Raw genomic sequence first — 18,355 nt, forward strand, 5'->3', positions numbered from 1 at the left:
CGGCAACGACTCGCCACGCTATCGCAAGTTGTGTCGGATTTTCGTTGGAGCTTGCCCACTGGTACCGCCACCATGCAGCTACGCGAAAACGCTGCAGGCAGCGGACTACTCACAGATAATGCATGTATGGAGATCCATCGACCGGTCCCGGGTACCGCAGGGCGAGCATCGCCAACGTTTCACATCCTCGTGCCGCTAACCGATCCACGGTACGCTGACGCAGATCCGGGCGGCTCGAAGCAAATGCGGCTGCCTCTGGTGGTCGACGAGGCGACCGCGTTGCCGACACCACCGCCAAAGTCCGCGATAACCTCGCCAGCGACCCCACATTCGCTGCAACAAGAGACCTCTGATGTCGTCGACGCCCGTTACCAAAGCGGCCCGCTGCGTCGTTCCCTGAGATTGTCACCGTCGGGCAGCCTCCACGGCGATGAGCTCCTCGACAAGATCCTGCGGCACGCGGAATGGCTGCAGGCCTTGGGCGCCGGCGCAGTTGGCCTGGTGCTCCTGTCTCGGTGGTTTCCACAAGTTGCGATCAAAGTATCTCTCTACGAAACCGGATTTCGAACCGCACTCTTCATGCATCCCACGCGAAGCGAGCCGGCTATGATGCGTCTACTAATGAGGACGCTCCTGGTAGGACGGGCAACGCCGCATCTTCCGGTTCTTTTCGGGGAGCGCCACGATGTGCCGTTGTCCACGCTGCGCATCCCCGAGGCCTTCTGGCGAAGCAGTACCGCCGCAACCGAGCTTCGTCAGTGGATAGAGCGGCGTCAGAACTGCGATCCTGAGCGCTGCAGTATTCTCTGCATGGAGCGTTTCACCGGTGGAACGCTCTTTCACGCCCTCTGTCGGGGTACTGCACCGGGAATCGACATTTCGGCCGTGCGTGAGCTCACTTTTCAGATTGTGTTCACGCTTGCCGTGCTTCTGCGCTTCCATCCGAACTGGAAGCATAACGACCTCTCGCTTGCCAACGTTATGCTTCGACGGCGTGGTTCGCTCACGACTGCGTGCCTTGGCACGTGTCAGGTCTTGGTTGGTCTCGCTGGCGCCGGTGCACGGACACCAGCATCGACGCTGCAGCTGGTGCGTCCATCGAGCGCCCCAGAGGCTGGCCCTGTGCGTTACCGCCGATACGCGTTTGAAGGTCACACTTGGTATCTTGGGTTGCGCCCCGAACAACCATACGAGGCCGTGATCGCCGATTTTGATTTTGCCTGCATCGAGCCGCTCATCAGCAACGCCAAAGTAGACTTTTTCGAGCGTCAATCCCGTTACCACTGTTATCGGATCAACAGTGAACGAGACTGGTATGGCGACATCCAAATGCTGTTAAGCAATCTCCGTGAAGTCGTCCAGCACTTGATTCGGCGCCGCTGGGAGACGCAGCGGCCATCAGGGACCTCGGCGCTGTCGACCTCGGTGGAGCGAGGCGCTCAGGACATGCTCTTGCCCGAGGAGCGTGATGCCATGGAGTTTTTCGAGCGTTGCGTTCATCCCAGCTGCCGCGATACAGCAGATCGCTCACTCCGCGGTCGCCTACCGCCGAATACTGTAGATCTCGACGAGCGCTACAACCCGATCCATATGCTGCTTTTCGATCCGTATTTTGATCCATTCTTACGAACGCCAGAATGGGGTTCGGGAGCGATGCTCGAAGCATCTTACGCTTGGCCAATCGAGTGTGCAGCGAGTATCGATGCCAATGGGGCAAGCCACGTCGAGGGTGCCGGTCTGAGGACTCATGCCTCACTTTGGAGCGCATCCTCACCGATTCGTTGTGACTGGGAGCACATCCATGGCTCCTGGGCAGCCGACGGTGCCTAGCGCGCGAGCCCCCGTCTCGCACGTCAATGCAACAAATCAGCTGCAAGGCGAGTTTGCTTGGCGCCGGACTGGGCGATATGCGCTGACGCAAGAGTTCTGTGCTACGGGCAGGGGTTTTGTGTCATCGATTGCATATCGCAAGTGTATGCTCCTGGGGGAACGCACAGAGCATCCTCGTCGCCGTCCTCGCGGGTGCTTCTCCAGGAGACATCGCCTCCATTAACCGCCTTGATCCTCAGCGACAGGAGTCGTCGTCGTCGTGGCGTTCATATCAGTGCAACCTGATTGTATCGCGTTTGAGCGAGCGCTCTCTGGAATACGCGCGTTCTTGACGCGTCCATGACCAGGGACAGCCCCAGACACGCGTTGCCTCAAAAGATGGTATGGGCGAGCATAAGCCTCTGGCGGCTTTTCCGTGCTATTTGATCAACAAGTCCAGTATTTGAGCTCTATTTGCGCAAACGGTGTCAGTTACCAGACGATAAACGCAACCTCTGCAGTGCAGGCTTCCATTTCTCACGACTAGTGCAACCACCTCCATCACCAGCACCACCAGCATCACCACCAGCAGCAGTAGCAGCAGCGGTAGCCGCAGCACGACCACGTCCAGAACAACGTGTGGTCTGCGAGCGTACGCCAAGTGGGTGGCTTTTCCCTCTTGTGCAGTTTTTGGAGCTCCAGCTCCACGAACATTTCTACGCGAACAGGTTCCGTTCGTCGAAGCTACGGAGCAGTAGCGACACAGCTCACCTTCAAAGGTTTAGATAGTTTGCGACGCTGAGCAACTGCAGTGACTTCTCCTCCGGTACCGGGAAGCGCGGCAACTCTGTCCCATACCAGTTGCACTCACACTGTCGGTAATAGTAGACGTAGTCTAGACACCATTCGAGCAGCTCCTCCTCGATATCGTTGAAAGTTATGCAGCGCTCACGCTCTTCGCGAAACCCTGACTCCAGCATAGAGCGTAGCGTCTCGGAGACGGTTGCACAGTGGTAGTGCACGTAGAAGCAGCGCCCACTTGCACCGACGATTTTCACATAGTCCGTAGGTTGCATCCCATAAACCCGGCCGAGACCCTGCTATACGACTTTTTCGACTCGGTCCGTATTCGTCGAGCAAACCACAGCAACCACTTGGATCTGCTCGGCAACTGCGGCGACTCGGCAGCAACGCCAACCCGTTGAGAAAAGTGTGTCTAGCAAAGTTACCAGCAGCAGCTGCGTTCTTACTGCATTCGCTTCGGCATATGGATCATCCAAGTGACACCTCTGTCAGCATAAGATCGAGGAAGTCCACTTGCGTGGCCCGGTCGTAGACCACAGAGTTTTGTTGTCCTCACATGATTACCAGCACCAGCCTCAGTATTCTTCTCCAACCGATTCCTTTCCCTTCGTCTCGTCTCCGGTTTCCAATACACCGGTCTGTAGTCTCCCCAGCTCTATTGCCGGCTGTCGGAAGATGTTGCGGGTAAGGTTCAAGTCCCGATTCCGTCGTTCCCGGCTATTGTGGACGCGCTCCATGGAGAGACGGAAGTTGCGATCTATGTTTCGGTTCCTGTTTTCATCTTGTTTGTACACAATATCAGTGGACGTTCCTCAGGGGTGACATTTGAATGTGGTCAGATGTTCGCCTATGTCTACAGCATCTCCTGATCGTCCTCCTCTTGGAGGCACCTCCGTGTATCGCGTGAACGCTTGCTTCATCATCGCTCTGCACATGCCGTTGGCTTGTTCGGTAGGCTCCGCTGGATGCGCTCCTTGGGTTCCAGGTCAGGTGCCATGCGGAAGGATGACGGGCTTCTTCTGGGCGTTCCCGTCAACGAGTATGGTGTCCGTTGCACACGCAAGCGCACGCTGTCCCATTCGATAGAAGATTTTATGAGCGCGAGGTTGTTCGTATTGAATCCAGTGCCAGACGGCGAATGCAGGCTGAAGATCAAGTCGAGAAATCTCGACTCGTCTGGACACCCCCTTTGTACAAAGCGATGATGCGCTCTCCACGAACGGCAATTGTTGCCGCTTCGACAAGCGATACTTGTTCTCGGTAGATGGTTTTGAATCCATTATCCCTCTGTGCGCTAAGAAGCACCGGACCGACCTGCGTGTATTCCTTCTATTCCATGTTTTGTGCAGCACGGAAACCGGTCTCTCACGAAAATGGTCAGTTTTCCAGAATGAAAAGCAATACCAACGTTTCACTTGAAATCCTTCTATTCAGTGTTCAGCGGAGCAGGTAGACGAGTGCATCAGGTATTCATACGATAGCGTTTGGAGACTCGCACGCGCGCCCCATTTCCATACACCACTTCAGCTCCTTTTTGTCTCGCTTTGTGCGGACTTGCGCGAGCCAGGTACGATACCGTACCGAAAGCCGCTGTGGAAGCGTCGTATAGGACGCTCCCGGCACTGCCTTGCTAACGTCCCGAGCTCGAAGGCTGCTCGGAAGCAGGTACCTGGTACCTCCAGGCCAACGGCAATGTTGGGCGTGATTGGTGGCACGTCGCTGTTCCACTCACAGCGCTTTGCGGGCTTTGACAGACGACACGTCCATACACCATACGGGGAGGTCGTCTGCTATTGCGACAGTACAGAACCGTCTCTGGTATTCTTGCAGCGGCACCATGCGGACGCTCATCGTGGTGTTGACGCGTATACGCCTCCACACCGTATAAACCATCGTGCAAACCTGTACGCCTTAAAGCAAGTCGGCGTGGACCGCTGTGTAGGTGTCTACAGTGTCGGATCTCTGAACCCCGCAATTCGAGTAGGGACCTGTGTGCTTACCCACGACTTTTGCTCCCTCGCGCAACTCTGTCGGGCGGAAACGTTTTATGACGAGGACATGCGAGGCCACGCAGTCATCCGCTTTGATCAGATGCTTCGCGACCGAGTTCTGACGTCGCTCAAGGATCTGTCTGCTGCTTCCCAGATTGGCGATTCGAAGACAGCAGAAACGTCGTCTAAGCAGTCGTTTGTCATGGCTTCAACGGCTTCTGCAGCAATGAGTTTCCACGACGGTGGCGTTTACGTGCAAACCGCTGGACCCCGCTTCGAGACACCTGCCGAGGTTCGCATGCTGCGAACGTTCGGAGACGTGGTAGGTATGACTGGTGCCTCCGAGGCCGTCTGCTGTGGCGAGCTGGGAATCCCCTACATGCAAGTCTGCTTTGTCGATAACCTGGCGAATGGTCTGATCAGTGGAGCAGAACAAACGGAGATTGCTGAATTTCACGACAATGTGAAGGCTAATCTCAAACGCGTAGAGGTAATTATTGACCGAGTGATTGAGACGTTGCGACATTGAGCGCTGTAACCTGGGCAGGGTATTGCAAGGTCTCGCGCTATCTCGCTTGAACGCCTCGTATGAGTCGTTCACCCGTAGAACGCTTTGAAATGGTGTCGAAACTGGAGCTTGTCGGATTATACGAGCGCTCCTTTTATAATGGAATGCTTGGTGCGAAAAAAGTATCAAGTGACTGCGCATTGCTGGATATTCGAGCACGATGACAAATAGATCATGGCCGTGACAAGCGGCATTCGGACCGGCAACGCGGCAGCTGAGATTGTCTATGGCGCCGAATGCATACAGACTTGCTCTACCAGTTCTTTTAGATCGAAAGAACATGCGTTCAAGGATATTCGTTCGTTCCATTGAATTTGGGGCTCATCGACAAGTGCCCGCTCAGGCGGAAGCATTCGCAGAGGAGCCATACCTCCATGCAAACGCTTGCGAGCATGCGTACGGTTTCGTGCACGAATACATGCATACGCTCACAGAAAAACTCAGACAAATGCATATGAATACTAGCCCCGATGCGTTGATACATGAGCATCTACCCGTGCACGTGCATACACGAACGTTCACCGCCGTGTACCTCGCTGCAGAAAAGACAAGTGCCTAACGTGCTTGATGGCGTTTGGCATCGAGGGTTCACCTCTCGGAAAGCATCGCATGCAGCCGGTGATCCGAAACGGATTCCAAAAGTCTCTGGATTCAGAGATACCAATATCAGGAAACTCTCTGTCGATCAACCGCAAGCAAGCAAGATTGTGCTTTGCAGCGTCGCTGTGCTCCATCAAGATCCATAAACATTTGCTCAACTCCATTATACCGTTGTTGTTGCATGATGCGAGACATTCACGTAGCGTATCCGCAAGCAAACGCGAGGTTTTTACAGTCTAGAACCCAGCCGGGGCATCGTTCGCGGCAATATTGGGCACTCAGGCTCCTGTGCTGACGCAGACCAGACTCTCGGTGTCGAGCTGCTACGCACACCCCGCGTATAACATAACATATGAGACAGGTACACATCTGTTTGCTCCATGCACGCCGGATGTAACCAAGGTCCCCACTGATGCGTGCTGGTCATTGGTCGTCGGGAAATCGATCACCATTACCACCATCATGATCATCATTTTCAGCACTTGTCCGCTGGAGAATTGCTCGGCTCTTCTGTCCACGCATGCGGCAGCGTGCACTGCGCAGGGCCTGTAGAGACCATCACCCTACACGCAAATACTGAAAGCCTCGATCCCATCTTGGTCCACGCGAACGTTCTTACGTACGACCCGTGCACATGCAGGCGCCATTGTATTCACTGAATGAAACGAGTACGAGCGGCGCGCGTGAACGCTCATCATTCCTTTCACGAAACTGGGGAAGCTGTGGACCAGGAGCCACGTCCAAGGCCAAGCGCCACCCGATTCAGTGTTTCGCATCTTGCCTCTTTCGATATCAAGCCTTGGGAAATGCGATCAGAGCGGACGCTCATCCGAACTCCACCCTTTGCAGTTCATGTCATGGGTGTGTACGTCCCGCGTCCAGAGAGATACCTCACAAACTGAAGGTGATCAGCGTGCGTCTCGCTCTAGTTCCGTGAAGCGTGTCGTGTGGTAGCAGCATAGCTGCCGTCCTCACCTCGCTGAGACCCCAGCGTGCGTATGCGCTGGTGCCAGTGTCGGATACGCTCAACGAGTTTCGCTTGCGAAATCGTCTGCAGTACTCCATCGTGGACCACCCGGCGAGCACCTATCCAAACATCCGTCACTTGGTCCGGTCCCGCTCCATAAACCAAAGCCGAACACACATCGTGCACAGGCATTGTTGAGAGGCCATCTGCAACTCGTACGGCAATGAAATCGGCTGCCTTGCCAGGTTCCAAGGAACCCAGCAAGTGGTCCAGTCCCAGTGCTCGGGCGCCTTGAATCGTCGCCATACGCAGCACCTGATAGGCCGTAAGGCAATCGCTGCGACCTGTACTTCCTTTGGCCAAGAGCGCTGCAAGGCGCATCTCAGCCCACATGTCGAGTCGGTTGTTACTGGCAGCGCTGTCCGTTCCGAGGGCGACGTTGATGCCGGCGTCCAGCATCTTGGTAAGCGGAAAAACACCACTGCCCAGTTTCAAATTCGACGCTGGACAGTGCACGACCGAGGCACCTCTCCTGCGCACCAGCTCGATATGCGCATCCGTCACATGCACCATGTGCACAAGAGTCCAGTTTGCAGCCAACAGGCCGAGTCGCTCTAAGTTGTCCAGTGGCGCACCTGCAAACTCGCTGCGGTGGCAGACAAGTACCCCACGATCCAGCGTTTGACTCGCCTTCACCTCCGCAGCTGTCTCGTGCATGTGGATGTGCACCCGTCGGCCTTCATCCATCGCTCGTTTCCCGACCTCACGGAGGATTTCCTCTGATACCGAGTAAGTTGCATGGGGCGCGTAGCTGCTTTCCATTAAGGGAATCTCCCGGTGGGGATTTTCTGGCGAGTCCTTTAGGGTGCCTTCTGCGATGATCTGCGTCAAGCGGCTCGCTTTTTGAAAGTATTCTTCTGGGCCAGAGCCGTAGCGGCTCGGAAAGTCCACCACGACCATGCCGAGCACTGCACGCATGCCGGCTTCCCGGCACACTTGCGCGGTGACCTCTGGATACCAGTACATATCGTTTAGGGTGGTGCAACCGCTTCGCAGCAGTTCCGCAACCGCCAGCATGCTACCGTCACGAACAAAGTGCTCGTCGACCAGTTCGCGTTCCAGTGGCCAGATCACGCTACGCAGCCAGGTGTCTAGCGCTTGATCGTCTCCAAGTCCTCGAAACAGGCTCATGGCAGCGTGTGTGTGCGCGTTGATCAGACCAGGAAGCAGAGCGTGCTCAGAGAGGCACACTCGCTCGGCGCTGGGGTACCGCTTCCACGCCTCTTCTCGCGGAAGAACGGCCGCTATCCGGTCACCCTCTAGAACAAGCGCGTGATCTTCCAGCCATAGCGGCTCGTTGGCATGGGTTTCATCCCATACTGGAAGCAGCCACCGCGCAGCTACCACTTGTTGAGCGACGGAACGAGCGCTCCCACGAACCAGGGCCATTCGAGAGCGAGTGCCCTACAAACTATTGCAACCGCAACGCACCGCCTGTCGAGGAATGAGCGCTTTCGTTCAACGCTTCCCGTAACAGCACAGGGGTATGGATCTAGCTGGTGAAGTCGCACGAAAGCCTGGTTAATGGCGGCTTGTCTAATGGAGCTGAGAGGTATCGGTCGGTGTAGCGAAGAAGTCGCCGTTTGGCTAGCGCTCCTGCGGACAATCGCAAATTCGCTGTTTCGTGAAAACGATCGTGTGGCATCCCGAGGGATGAAAAGTGGTTGCCTCTGTATGCGGCAACTCGAGTGCCTTGCAGCTTTTTGCAACCATAGGGACATCAGCAAGCATATGCCGTGCATACCACGCCAGGATAGAATCCCAAGATAAAGAATGTTGTATGGTAGAATCCAAGGGTTCTGCAGCGAGAACAGCTCTCTATGCATACCAGTGAACTTTCGAAATCTGGTACCCACATGCATTTTTTGTTTCTGTTTGTTGTTCTCGCAAGTATTCAATGGAAGGAATGTATCCTGCAGCTCGTAGAAAGGCCATGGAGAGCCTTGATGCTGTCGCTGCTCCCCAGAAGAGAACGGTCTTGGTTGTTCAGGTCAATCATTCTACCGAAAAAACGTGGCTTGACGAGACCACAAGTCTCGAAGTCTCCACTCTGGACGTCGTGAACTCATAACAGAGCTTGCCCAGTCCGATGTACTCGACTGCCTCCTTGTCAATCCATTCTTGGCTTCCGTTCTCTACCATATCCTATGAAAGGAGCCGCAGGATTTAGAGATTCCGTACGGTTCGTATGAAGGGTGATGAAGAGATTCAGTTGAATAGTGAAAGCGCACGCTTCCACCCGAGAGTATCGCGTACGGATCAACAAGCTATTGATTTCTTACTGAAGCACCAGCACTTTTCACAGGAGGAACTGGTGTTTGTCCAACTCGACCAGACTCCATCCGAGAGAAACTGGAGTCATGTATACGGATTGTCAGAGAGGGATAAACCAGTTTACGAACGGCGAGCAACGGCGAGCACATTGGAAACATGCGCCCTAGCGGCAATCGCGTCTTGTGGTAGACTAGAGATCGCGAAACTGACATGATCGTTGGACATCTCATTCTTTTCCAGAAGCTTTCTGTGGCTTCTCGTCGGCGCATACATCTGTGGTGCTCGTAGACACCGTCGTTTTCTATCGCTCTTTAGCGGTCATGGAGTACTCGACTGAGACTGGCCTTCAGCTGATAATTTTCGATCTGGCCTCCTCTGCCCTGCTGAATCGAGTCGAGGGCGTCTTCGCTGGTATCCACCTCCATTTTGACGCTCACGGATCAATGAACGAGTCTTTCGCATCCGCCATACCGTCCTCCAACCAATCATTTTCAATGTTCACCAGCCCAGACCTGTGTTGCTGCGCATTTGCTCATGCACGGGAGGAAGCGCAGGGCCGCGCTTCGGTCTGCAGGCGTGCTTACAACGCGGAAGGTGAGGAAAACTTGCCCGAGGAATAACAGACACTTTCATAGAACAGCTTGTTTCGGTCCTACCGTCTAACCAGTGCATATTCATCCCGGGGTAAAGGAGGGATACAGCGTATAGCATCCACATACACACCGTGCCGGCCCGTAGAGGAGAAGGAGAAGAAACCAATAGACAGAGAAGAGAAGCATCTTCACGAAAGGAAGATACAATGGAGCACAAACGATGAACTCATGACGCGGAAAGACCAATCTGCAATCGGTGTCAAGGCCTGCTATCAAAACACAACTTCGGCATGTATCTTCCGAAACGTACGCTGCAGGACGCCAGTAGGATTCGCGTATCTTCGCTTACCCTGACACGTCTCATCAAGCATCTATTCGTAGCAGCACTGGACGCATGGCTGCCAGCTTTCACAACCCTACCGAGGTTCTCGATGAAACCTTCAAGCGACGACTGAAATCCGAGACAGAAAACGCACTACGGCCTGATCAGCGGTTGAGCGCTGTGGAGAGGCGTTTTCCAGAATAGCTTGACGCGTCACCGCGTCGAGAAGAACCTCGCCTGCACCGGTACCAAGGGGTACCGACGCATTCTCAAGAGCCAAATCCATATGCGGGTCAATATCGAGCGCTTTATGCGACATTGGCACACGTGTATTTTGGGCGTTCGGCTCGCTGTAGCCTGGTCTTGCAAACCCCGAAAAGTGCAAACATATGGGAGGGATTCTTGGAGTGTCGATGGAAACGGGTGACGAGCTTGTGTTCGCGGAAGACATCGAGGCTGTTGCGAGTTCGGAAACGATGTCACAACGAGAACGAGAGTCGCTCCGCATCACTCAACTTGATGGTGCTGCTTTCGGCCTCGCTGCGGCGATATGCATATCCAAAGCATTTCTGGAACTCGATAGCCGCTTTGCTAGCGCCCTGTTATGCTATCTTTTCCTGAACAGAGTTATACAAAACGAAAGTGACGCTCATCCCGAATCTGAGGCGCCAGCTAGCCGCCTCACGCGTCCTGGCGAAGCGATCCCTATATACTACATCAAGGCTCACTGTATCACTGCAGGCACGTTCGTAACGTGCTGTATGGCCTCTTCGACGAGCTGCGACTGGCCCCTGCAGCCCAGCATCAAGAATTCGACGAGCTTCACGAAGGGCATTACGTTCGCTCGCTCGAGGTTTCACGTTTACTCGGAAGAGATGGGAAAAATTTTACAGGGACGATATAGACCAACGACATATCAGTCTATGCCTACTTTGTGACACCTATACATGAGTCTAGCAACCAGAATCCTTCGCAACCTTTCAAGGTAGATGCAGAGAATCACTTTCTGGTGAGCGTGGATCCCACGTCTAGCAAAATCATCGCCGTCGCCGTCCCTCTACATCAAGAGAACGGAGCCAAAGACCTGAAACCGAAACAGATCATATTCCTCAACTTTTTTAGAGCTCGGTACCATTCAGTGTCAGACGTGATGGACCCCAAGAAGCAAACGAACATATGGAATGACGGTGACGGGACATGTTTCGATTCTCTGACCACCGTATCCAGCTGATCGGTGTATGCTTTGTAGGCTTCAGTCCGAGCGCGTATGAACGTCCAAACGGATCGTGCTAACGATATCCTCCAGAAGTATACGAGGCCGCTAGAAGTGTACAACGGATACGGTTGCACACAGGCAAGAGGCATCCATTTTGCAGCGTGTTCATTGAATCGGAAAAAAAGAAGTTACCGAGGCCGCTAGAAGTGTACAACGGATACGGTTGCACACAGGCAAGAGGCATGCATTGTGCAGCGTGTTTATTGAATCGGATCAAGATAGTACTGAAAAGCCTCTTCGTTAGGTGGTAGCCTACGGCACTGGACGTTCTGTGACGCGCAAGAACTACACTCCCGCTGGTTCAGCGGCAGCGCACAACGAGTACGCGGACCGATACAGCACGTTCGCAGTCAAAGCGTTTTGAATGACATCAGCGCATCGCGAGCACAGGTGCAAGCTGAAACAGTTCACGAAGACGATCGTGAACCAGACCCGCGTTTCTGAAATGGTGAACAGTCCGATGACCGATCCTCAAGTACCGGAGCAGTCGAAGCTAACAAGCTTGCTTCGGTGCGATTCCACCCGCAAGTGCAGGCGAAAGCGCACGCTGCACTGACACTTGAACTCTTCGATGAACGGACGGGAAAGTATCGAGCATCGGGAGCATCCGGTGGGTTTGTACACGTCGCACTCGCGAGTGAACCGCCTAGCGCTCAGAGTTGGCATCGTTTTGCAAAGTCGAGCACGTACGATGAGAGAAACATAAGCAATGGCCAGGAGAAAGGCGAACGGGTACCCGTTTGGGGCAACGTTCCGATATGGTTTGTTCCAGGAATCCAATAAGGCTAGAGCGCCGTACATAAACATAAGGCACGGTTTTCCTAGGCAATTTCTGAATGACAATGTTGTCCCATCCTTCCAAGACGCCAAACCGACTGCACCAGTTGACCCAAAGACAAGTCGCTTGGTTTCGAAAGCCTCCAGAGATTCTGCGGCTGCTCCTGTGCTTATTACGGTTGTCTAAACAGTATGCCGATGAATCTTTGAATGAAGCGACGACATGACAATGACTAGAATACAGTGCACCGTCGATGGTGCACTCCAAGCAGTGCCGCTGTGAGCGCAGCGCCATGCCGCGTCCCCATTGGAACAACGATGCATTTTCTGATCAGGTTACACGCTTCGGCTGCATAGATGCAGGACATAGACCAAAGATTTTTACAGCTCAGCGAAGCTGTTCGCTACCAATGAGACCGGTGGCTTGGCGCGCGCGGCGCTGCAGCTGCACACGCCTACTGTGCTCGGCCTGCAACCGCTGAGCAGCAAAGACCTCCTGTCGGCGTCGGAGCACTCTCCCGGTTGCTCGCAGCTCACGTCGGAACTGCTGACGCAGTTTCTTATCCTCATCGGTTTGCTGGCTGGAACTGCGCCCCGCTCGGTCCATGTCCAGCCGCGGATTCAGCAACTTGGGCTCGTTCGCGCGATAGCGATGCCGCGGAGCTGTCGGCAGTGAACGCTCTGCTTTTTGTAGCGCTGCGGTGTATCGCTTGCACCAGGGCGGCAGGTCCGTGTCCATCACCAGAAACAATTCCCGCAAAGACGACTGTAATGCGACACCGAGCGGCAGCTGGAGGTACCGCTGCATCTGTGCGTTCTGTTCCAGTTGCTCGCAGAGTGTCCCTGTGGCGAGCGACAACAACGCCGGGTCGACCACGGCAGTGCTCGCTGGTACCGCGCACTGGTACAAGTGATCCAGAGCCTCCGAGGCGGATGTATCACGGGTGACACTGTTCTCGATGAGTCCATGGCGATCTGCGAACGACTTTGTGGACTGGCGAAAGAGCCGCAAGAGATCCAGCAACGCGCGCAGGAAAGCGTACGCATCGGGGTGGAGTCGTCCCGAGGCCAGCACCAAGCCATCGATCCATAAGTGTGCCAGGACGATCAGCAAAGCCAGTGAGCGCCAAGTCGAGGGCGGCATTTCTGCGGTCACCGGATGCGAACCTGTCTGGGCGTCTAATGCCAGTGTCATACTGCCAAAGAACTCGCTGAGAAGCAGGGCGAGCGGTGCGGTTACCGGATGCCGAGATTGCTGCTTCGGAAACAGCCGACACAGTGCCTGCATGACTAGTGCCGCTGACCAGAGTCGTCGCCAGCCAGCCTCTTCACAAGTCCAATGCATCCACTGATCTGGTGCAATACGCAGCAATTCCTCCAATCGTCTGAGCTGGTGCAGTGCCCACTGTCCGAGCGTGGCAGCAACATGACTACCGTGGTCACTGATCTCCATATCGGAAGCGGCGTTGCCAGCACCGACAGACACCAGACCTGGGGGTGATGCTTTCGCTGGCGAGGCAGATCGTGGACGCCATCTCCCGCCCAGAAAACGAGCGGCTTCCTCGTCAATCTTTGCGAGGCAGGTATCGAGTGCGGGGTTCTCACGAATCGGCGGCATTTGTTGCCAGAGCTGCTCCAACGCGTGAAGCTGATGAGCCAGGGCCGAGTGCGCGTCTGCACCAGCAGCGTGCTGTGCGAGCGAGTCGCTGTGTGATTCATCGGGATCGGCATCGGAACTGAGCGAGTCAGGGTCCATTGGAAGCAACGGAGTTCCGTTCGCGTCTTCTGAAAGAAGCTTCTGGCTCATCGGTGTAGATTCAACAGAGAAAGTATCGTTGGTTAGCTCTTTTGCTGCAAGCAGGCCCAATGCGCGCTCTTGCCGCCGAGTTTCTTTGATGGACTCTGGTTCGGCGGGCTTCGAGCGGGGCTCCTCAGCTAGCTGCTGAAGCATCAGATCGTATTCATCCAGCGTTGCAACGGGTACGGTCGGGTGAGCATCTGCGTTCGCTGCGTCATTTTTGTTGGTGGATTTCCTTCGTACGAGCTGGTCGCTAAGCTCGCGGAACACTGCATCCAGACGTTCTGTTTGCTGCTCGTGAAGCAGGCGCTCCAACTGCCGCTCTTTTTTGACCCGTTCGCGCTGCAGTGCCCAGTTCTCCATGAGGTCTCTAAACCGAGGTTTTGAACGGGACGTTTCCGAGTCGCCGCCGGAATCATTCGTCTCGGTTGCAGCGAGCAGGTCAACTGCCCCGCCTACGTCCCCAGAACTATCGCTGCGATCGTCAGGGAGCGCATCAAACGAATCCAAGGTCAAGTCAGTCTTATGTCGCTTGCGATCGAGCGTTCGGCCCGACTTGGCTGCATCGAGCAAAGGTTTCCCGTGATGCGTCAACGTCGTTGGGACGCCACGATCCTCCTCGAGTTCCACCGGTGAGTCATCGCTGCCTTCGACACTATCCAGCTGGAAACGCTTCCGATCCCGTGAGTACTGTGACACCCGCCCCAACCGGGAGGGTTTATTCGAATCCCGGGTTCCCCGGAAAGCGGCATTTTCTCTGCTGGGCAGCGAGTTTCCCAGGGCGTTTCGTTTGGCGTCGAGCGTCCGCTCTCGTTTCCGGACGCCACGATTTATAAATCGATCAAAGAGGTTCATACCTTAAGCTATGCGCTGAAGGTTGTAACCTACAGTAAAGTTGCTTGGGGCCTAACAAAGACTTCAGCGCTGCACGGGTGCGTCGCAAACGCTGCACGAAAAAAGATGCATTAAGGACTGGACAACAATGTGTGTGCGCATCAACTTAGCGCCTGCACGACGGGCACCGTCTGAAGGCGTGTTTTATGGGCTGTATCATTTCGGTACAGACGCTTCCTGCTGAAGCGTACACTGCTATGTATAGGTGCAACGGCAATAGCGACGGACGCCAGTCGTTCCTATACTGTGGTCATGATATGACGGGCTGGTATCGTTGCGTTGGAAACGCTTCCTCTTGCTGAGTACGCCAGTGACCAAAGGTGCACCGCCCGTGCCGACGGAAGCCGGTCAATGCTATACTGAGGTCATGATCGGGCTTTACTCTGTGCGACTAATTACAGAAGCATCCACTTGCTCGCTCTATCAACAGAGCGAGATCCCTCTTCTGCATTCTCTAGTCTCCGGGAAGTAGCACCCCGCATTCATTATTGGAGAAATGCTTTTTCTGTCGTTACGTCCTCGTTTGGGAAATCTGCCTCATTCGATTCCACCACCAAAAACCAATGATGCCAGCCTGCTCGTAATGGCAACTCAGCGTTGCTCACTGGTCCCGAGAATGCGATTTACAGCGGGTGTTTCCTAAACTGCAAAGATCATTTGGCGACTGTGGAGCCCGTGCGCTCAGCCAGACTCTTTCAAACCCCTATTCGTGGTGGATGAGTGTTGTACGTATGGAATTGAAGCACTAGTTCCAGCTCCGAAACATGTATACGTGCCCTTCACAGACGCTGGACTGCTTCCCTGCTGAGAAACAGTAGAGCAGAGTAACCTCGAATGCACTAGAAAGCTCCATAGTATCGATGCCGCATGCGTGGATGTTGCGAGTCCAGGACTCGTCAAGAGTACACGTGGTGAGGCTTGTGCACACGCCAGCCGCTTCGCCTGGCGTGTCTCAGCAAGGAATCGTTTTCTGACTAACAACGAATTTGACGGTTTCGCTGGTTTCGAGCAACCAACAAACTGGTCCAGCTTTCGAAACAGTCCTAGCGCAGAACATCAGCAGGTCCGCACCTACATTACAGCGCTGCATCGGAGAGCGCGTCACGCACCGTGTCGCTCCCAGGTACGACGTCCTGCTTGGAGCCACAGAAACGAAATACGCGCTCTCAGCGCGGTATCGGAGTGTGTGGCAATGAGCCCGCACTCTGGGAGCGCATGCTTTCCGCGGTACAGCATCGCCAAGCGCTTCCAGCCGGAGCCGCCCACCTGATAGATGTACCAGCTGATAGACAGCGTCCATGTTGCTCGCAGAGCTGCAAATCATGAAGCACATGCTACACGGCTGCAATCGCTTGGACGCTCGTGTTCCAGCAGGGCAGGAAATAGTTTCGTGTTCGCATGTACCCGTCGATACTCTGCGAAGAGTCTTTGAACCGAAAGAAAAATGATTGGACGGGGTATATCATTTATGTTTCAAGCAAGCGAGCTCTAGAAAACAGCGAAACTGCAGCTGGCCTGCCCGTCGACACGGAGCGCGACCCCGCACGCTTTAGTGCCCGTAACGAAAACCGGCCCGCACGGACTCGGAGGACGTGGCGCCTGCAGTTAGCCGCAGAGTCCCTACAACGATGTGGACATTCCTGGTTCGATATGGACATTGCCTAGAAACCCTCCTTCTTGCCTGTTCCCGTCACTAGGCTGTACATGCCGTTTCCGAGCGCAACGACCCCTACCAGTGCCACGCCGACCATTAACAGGTTTACATAACGGTCTCCAGGACGTACTTGATGTGTAAACCGCCCCTCTCTCTTCGCTTTCTGAATCTCCGCCATTAGTTCCGGAACACGATTCTTGTTTTTCGTGAGCTCCATTCCCAATAGAGAGCGCTACCGGTCAACGCTTGGCCCACAGCGAACGAACGCTGTCACTTGACGCCTTGCTGGGCGCCTGCCGCCCGTAGCAGATCGCCGCCCAGCGAGGCCGCGGATCGCGTGCCATCTGCTCCGTCCAGATCCCCGGGGGCGGCAGGCGGACATCCATCAACGGACGGCCGCGTCCATTGTGTAACTTTAGGTATATATCTGGATATAATATATCCTTTAGGAATCCTGAGGACATATCCATGTCGCTGGTCTGAGGTACGGGATCGCCATTCAACTGCGTTACATGAGGGAGGCTTCGTGCGTTTCGCTGGCCCGGATAGTGACTTCGAGTGACCTGCGCGTTTTCTCGGGCAACGAGCCGCAGCAGGTTTGCTTCCACTCATGGACGCGAAATGGAGTCCTGTGGACCTAAATCGCGGGCCTCAGATGATGCGGCCTGTTCAAAGTGCATTTCTTTCAACCGCAACACCCACAGTGCCTGTGCGTTTGCTGCCGAACCTGACACTCGTGCAGCGCTCTCGCAGTCGCGCACTAGACGCACTCCATTTGATCACACTCAGAACCCGCTGCATCTGGCCTTGGAATATGTCTGCAGCGCCTGGTGCGAACGAAGGCGACCCAGCGACGAAGAGCAACTCCGCGAACCGTTTTAATTCTAAGCGAACAGAACCCAGTTTGTTAAACTTGTTCAGTTGGGGAGAGTTGGATGATTCACGTGCGGGAACCGAGAACGACGATGAAGATGATGGCTACGACGATATTTCATCCGACAGTGATGTGGATCCAGTTCTCGACCGTGGACGCGTGTTCGGTGCTTGGTTAGACAACCAGGTTCTGAGACTGGATCGGATCCAGAGCGCTGCGATGCAAGCACCGGGCCAGACGCTACAAGAGCGAGCCGAGCGGGCTTTCGCGCGAGGCGTACAAGCTCTAACTGACGGTCACTATGCCACAGCGAGCGATGCCATCTTCCAGGCATCCGCATTGCCTGGACAGCAGACTCGACTTGGCGGCGAATATCTGCTCTGGCTTGCCCAGGCACTCGATGCTCAGGGCAAGAATGCGCGCGCTCAAGAGGTTCTCCGACGCCTGCAGTATCACAAAGACAGAGACGTGCGCCAGGTAGCTGAGAGTCTATTGTTTATCCTGCAGGCACCGCGGCTGCGTCTCGGCCCAGAGTCTTTCGTGAAAATCGACCTCGACGCCCTCTTGAATCAGAATCGGGCACGCGATATTCCCGGGTGGAAGAAGAGGCAACGGAGATACCGGTTCGGAAGCGGCTCCTCTGCAGCGCTCGCTGGCACTGGCAAGCGCCGCAGAGAGCCGACGAAATATTCCCTAGAATGGTTCACGTCGCAGGAGAGCGTCTCTGCGGAGGAACTTGAACGCGCGAACCAAGCATCACGCGCGGCTATGCTTGCATCGTCCGGTGTTATGCTGCTCATTCTGTTTATGCTACGTTTTCTCGGAAGGTAGCGCAAAGCCCGCCTATTTGCTCCAAGACTGAGCGTTTCGTTGTGCGGTGGAGCCACGGAATCCAACATTTCTATTTGTTCGCTTGTACACGGACATGATAAGTACGATTTACACACACCAGCGCTATGCAACAAGCGAGGCATTCGCATACGAACGATGTCCAGTATATCGGTCTAAACATCGAAAGATACTCGGTTCGGAGGATATTTAGCGGATGCAGTATGCAACGGTGCACCGCACGAGCGCAGCACAAGGTCCAGCCA

The 18,355-nt window shown here is 54.9% G+C and overlaps 7 protein-coding genes across 7 annotated transcripts, besides 3 other annotated features; 3 read left to right on the forward strand and 4 right to left on the reverse strand.

The window, feature by feature from the left end:
* Positions 1–72: 72 nt before the first annotated feature.
* Positions 73–1,830, forward strand: CYME_CMD167C (hypothetical protein; the record flags this gene model as incomplete). The annotated part of the gene is made up of 1 exon (XM_005535455.1): positions 73–1,830. The coding sequence occupies one exon, from the start codon at positions 73–75 to the stop codon at positions 1,828–1,830; it is 1,758 nt and encodes a 585-aa protein (XP_005535512.1).
* Positions 1,831–2,490: 660 nt separating this feature from the next.
* Positions 2,491–4,518: a sequence feature (possible transcribed region).
* Positions 2,583–2,885, reverse strand: CYME_CMD168C (elongin C; the record flags this gene model as incomplete). The annotated part of the gene is made up of 1 exon (XM_005535456.1): positions 2,583–2,885. One exon carries the CDS (start codon positions 2,883–2,885, stop codon positions 2,583–2,585), a length of 303 nt encoding a protein of 100 aa, XP_005535513.1.
* Positions 4,306–5,133, forward strand: CYME_CMD170C (similar to methylthioadenosine phosphorylase mtaP; the record flags this gene model as incomplete). The annotated part of the gene is made up of 1 exon (XM_005535457.1): positions 4,306–5,133. One exon carries the CDS (start codon positions 4,306–4,308, stop codon positions 5,131–5,133), a length of 828 nt encoding a protein of 275 aa, XP_005535514.1.
* Positions 5,134–6,697: 1,564 nt separating this feature from the next.
* On the reverse strand, positions 6,698–8,188 carry CYME_CMD171C (probable N-ethylammeline chlorohydrolase; the record flags this gene model as incomplete). The annotated part of the gene is made up of 1 exon (XM_005535458.1): positions 6,698–8,188. One exon carries the CDS (start codon positions 8,186–8,188, stop codon positions 6,698–6,700), a length of 1,491 nt encoding a protein of 496 aa, XP_005535515.1.
* A 4,159-nt stretch (positions 8,189–12,347) lies between these two features.
* Positions 12,348–13,923: a sequence feature (possible transcribed region).
* On the reverse strand, positions 12,430–14,694 carry CYME_CMD173C (hypothetical protein, conserved; the record flags this gene model as incomplete). Its single annotated transcript, XM_005535459.1, has 1 exon — positions 12,430–14,694. The coding sequence occupies one exon, from the start codon at positions 14,692–14,694 to the stop codon at positions 12,430–12,432; it is 2,265 nt and encodes a 754-aa protein (XP_005535516.1).
* A 1,700-nt stretch (positions 14,695–16,394) lies between these two features.
* CYME_CMD174C (hypothetical protein) lies at positions 16,395–16,604 on the reverse strand (the record flags this gene model as incomplete). Its single annotated transcript, XM_005535460.1, has 1 exon — positions 16,395–16,604. The coding sequence occupies one exon, from the start codon at positions 16,602–16,604 to the stop codon at positions 16,395–16,397; it is 210 nt and encodes a 69-aa protein (XP_005535517.1).
* A 393-nt stretch (positions 16,605–16,997) lies between these two features.
* Positions 16,998–18,092, forward strand: CYME_CMD175C (hypothetical protein, conserved; the record flags this gene model as incomplete). The annotated part of the gene is made up of 1 exon (XM_005535461.1): positions 16,998–18,092. The coding sequence occupies one exon, from the start codon at positions 16,998–17,000 to the stop codon at positions 18,090–18,092; it is 1,095 nt and encodes a 364-aa protein (XP_005535518.1).
* Positions 17,738–18,355: part of a sequence feature (possible transcribed region) that runs on past the window's edge.

The sequence above is a fragment of the Cyanidioschyzon merolae genome, chromosome 4, assembly GCF_000091205.1.
Source record: "Cyanidioschyzon merolae strain 10D DNA, chromosome 4, complete genome".
Classification (NCBI taxonomy): Eukaryota; Rhodophyta; class Bangiophyceae; order Cyanidiales; family Cyanidiaceae; genus Cyanidioschyzon; species Cyanidioschyzon merolae.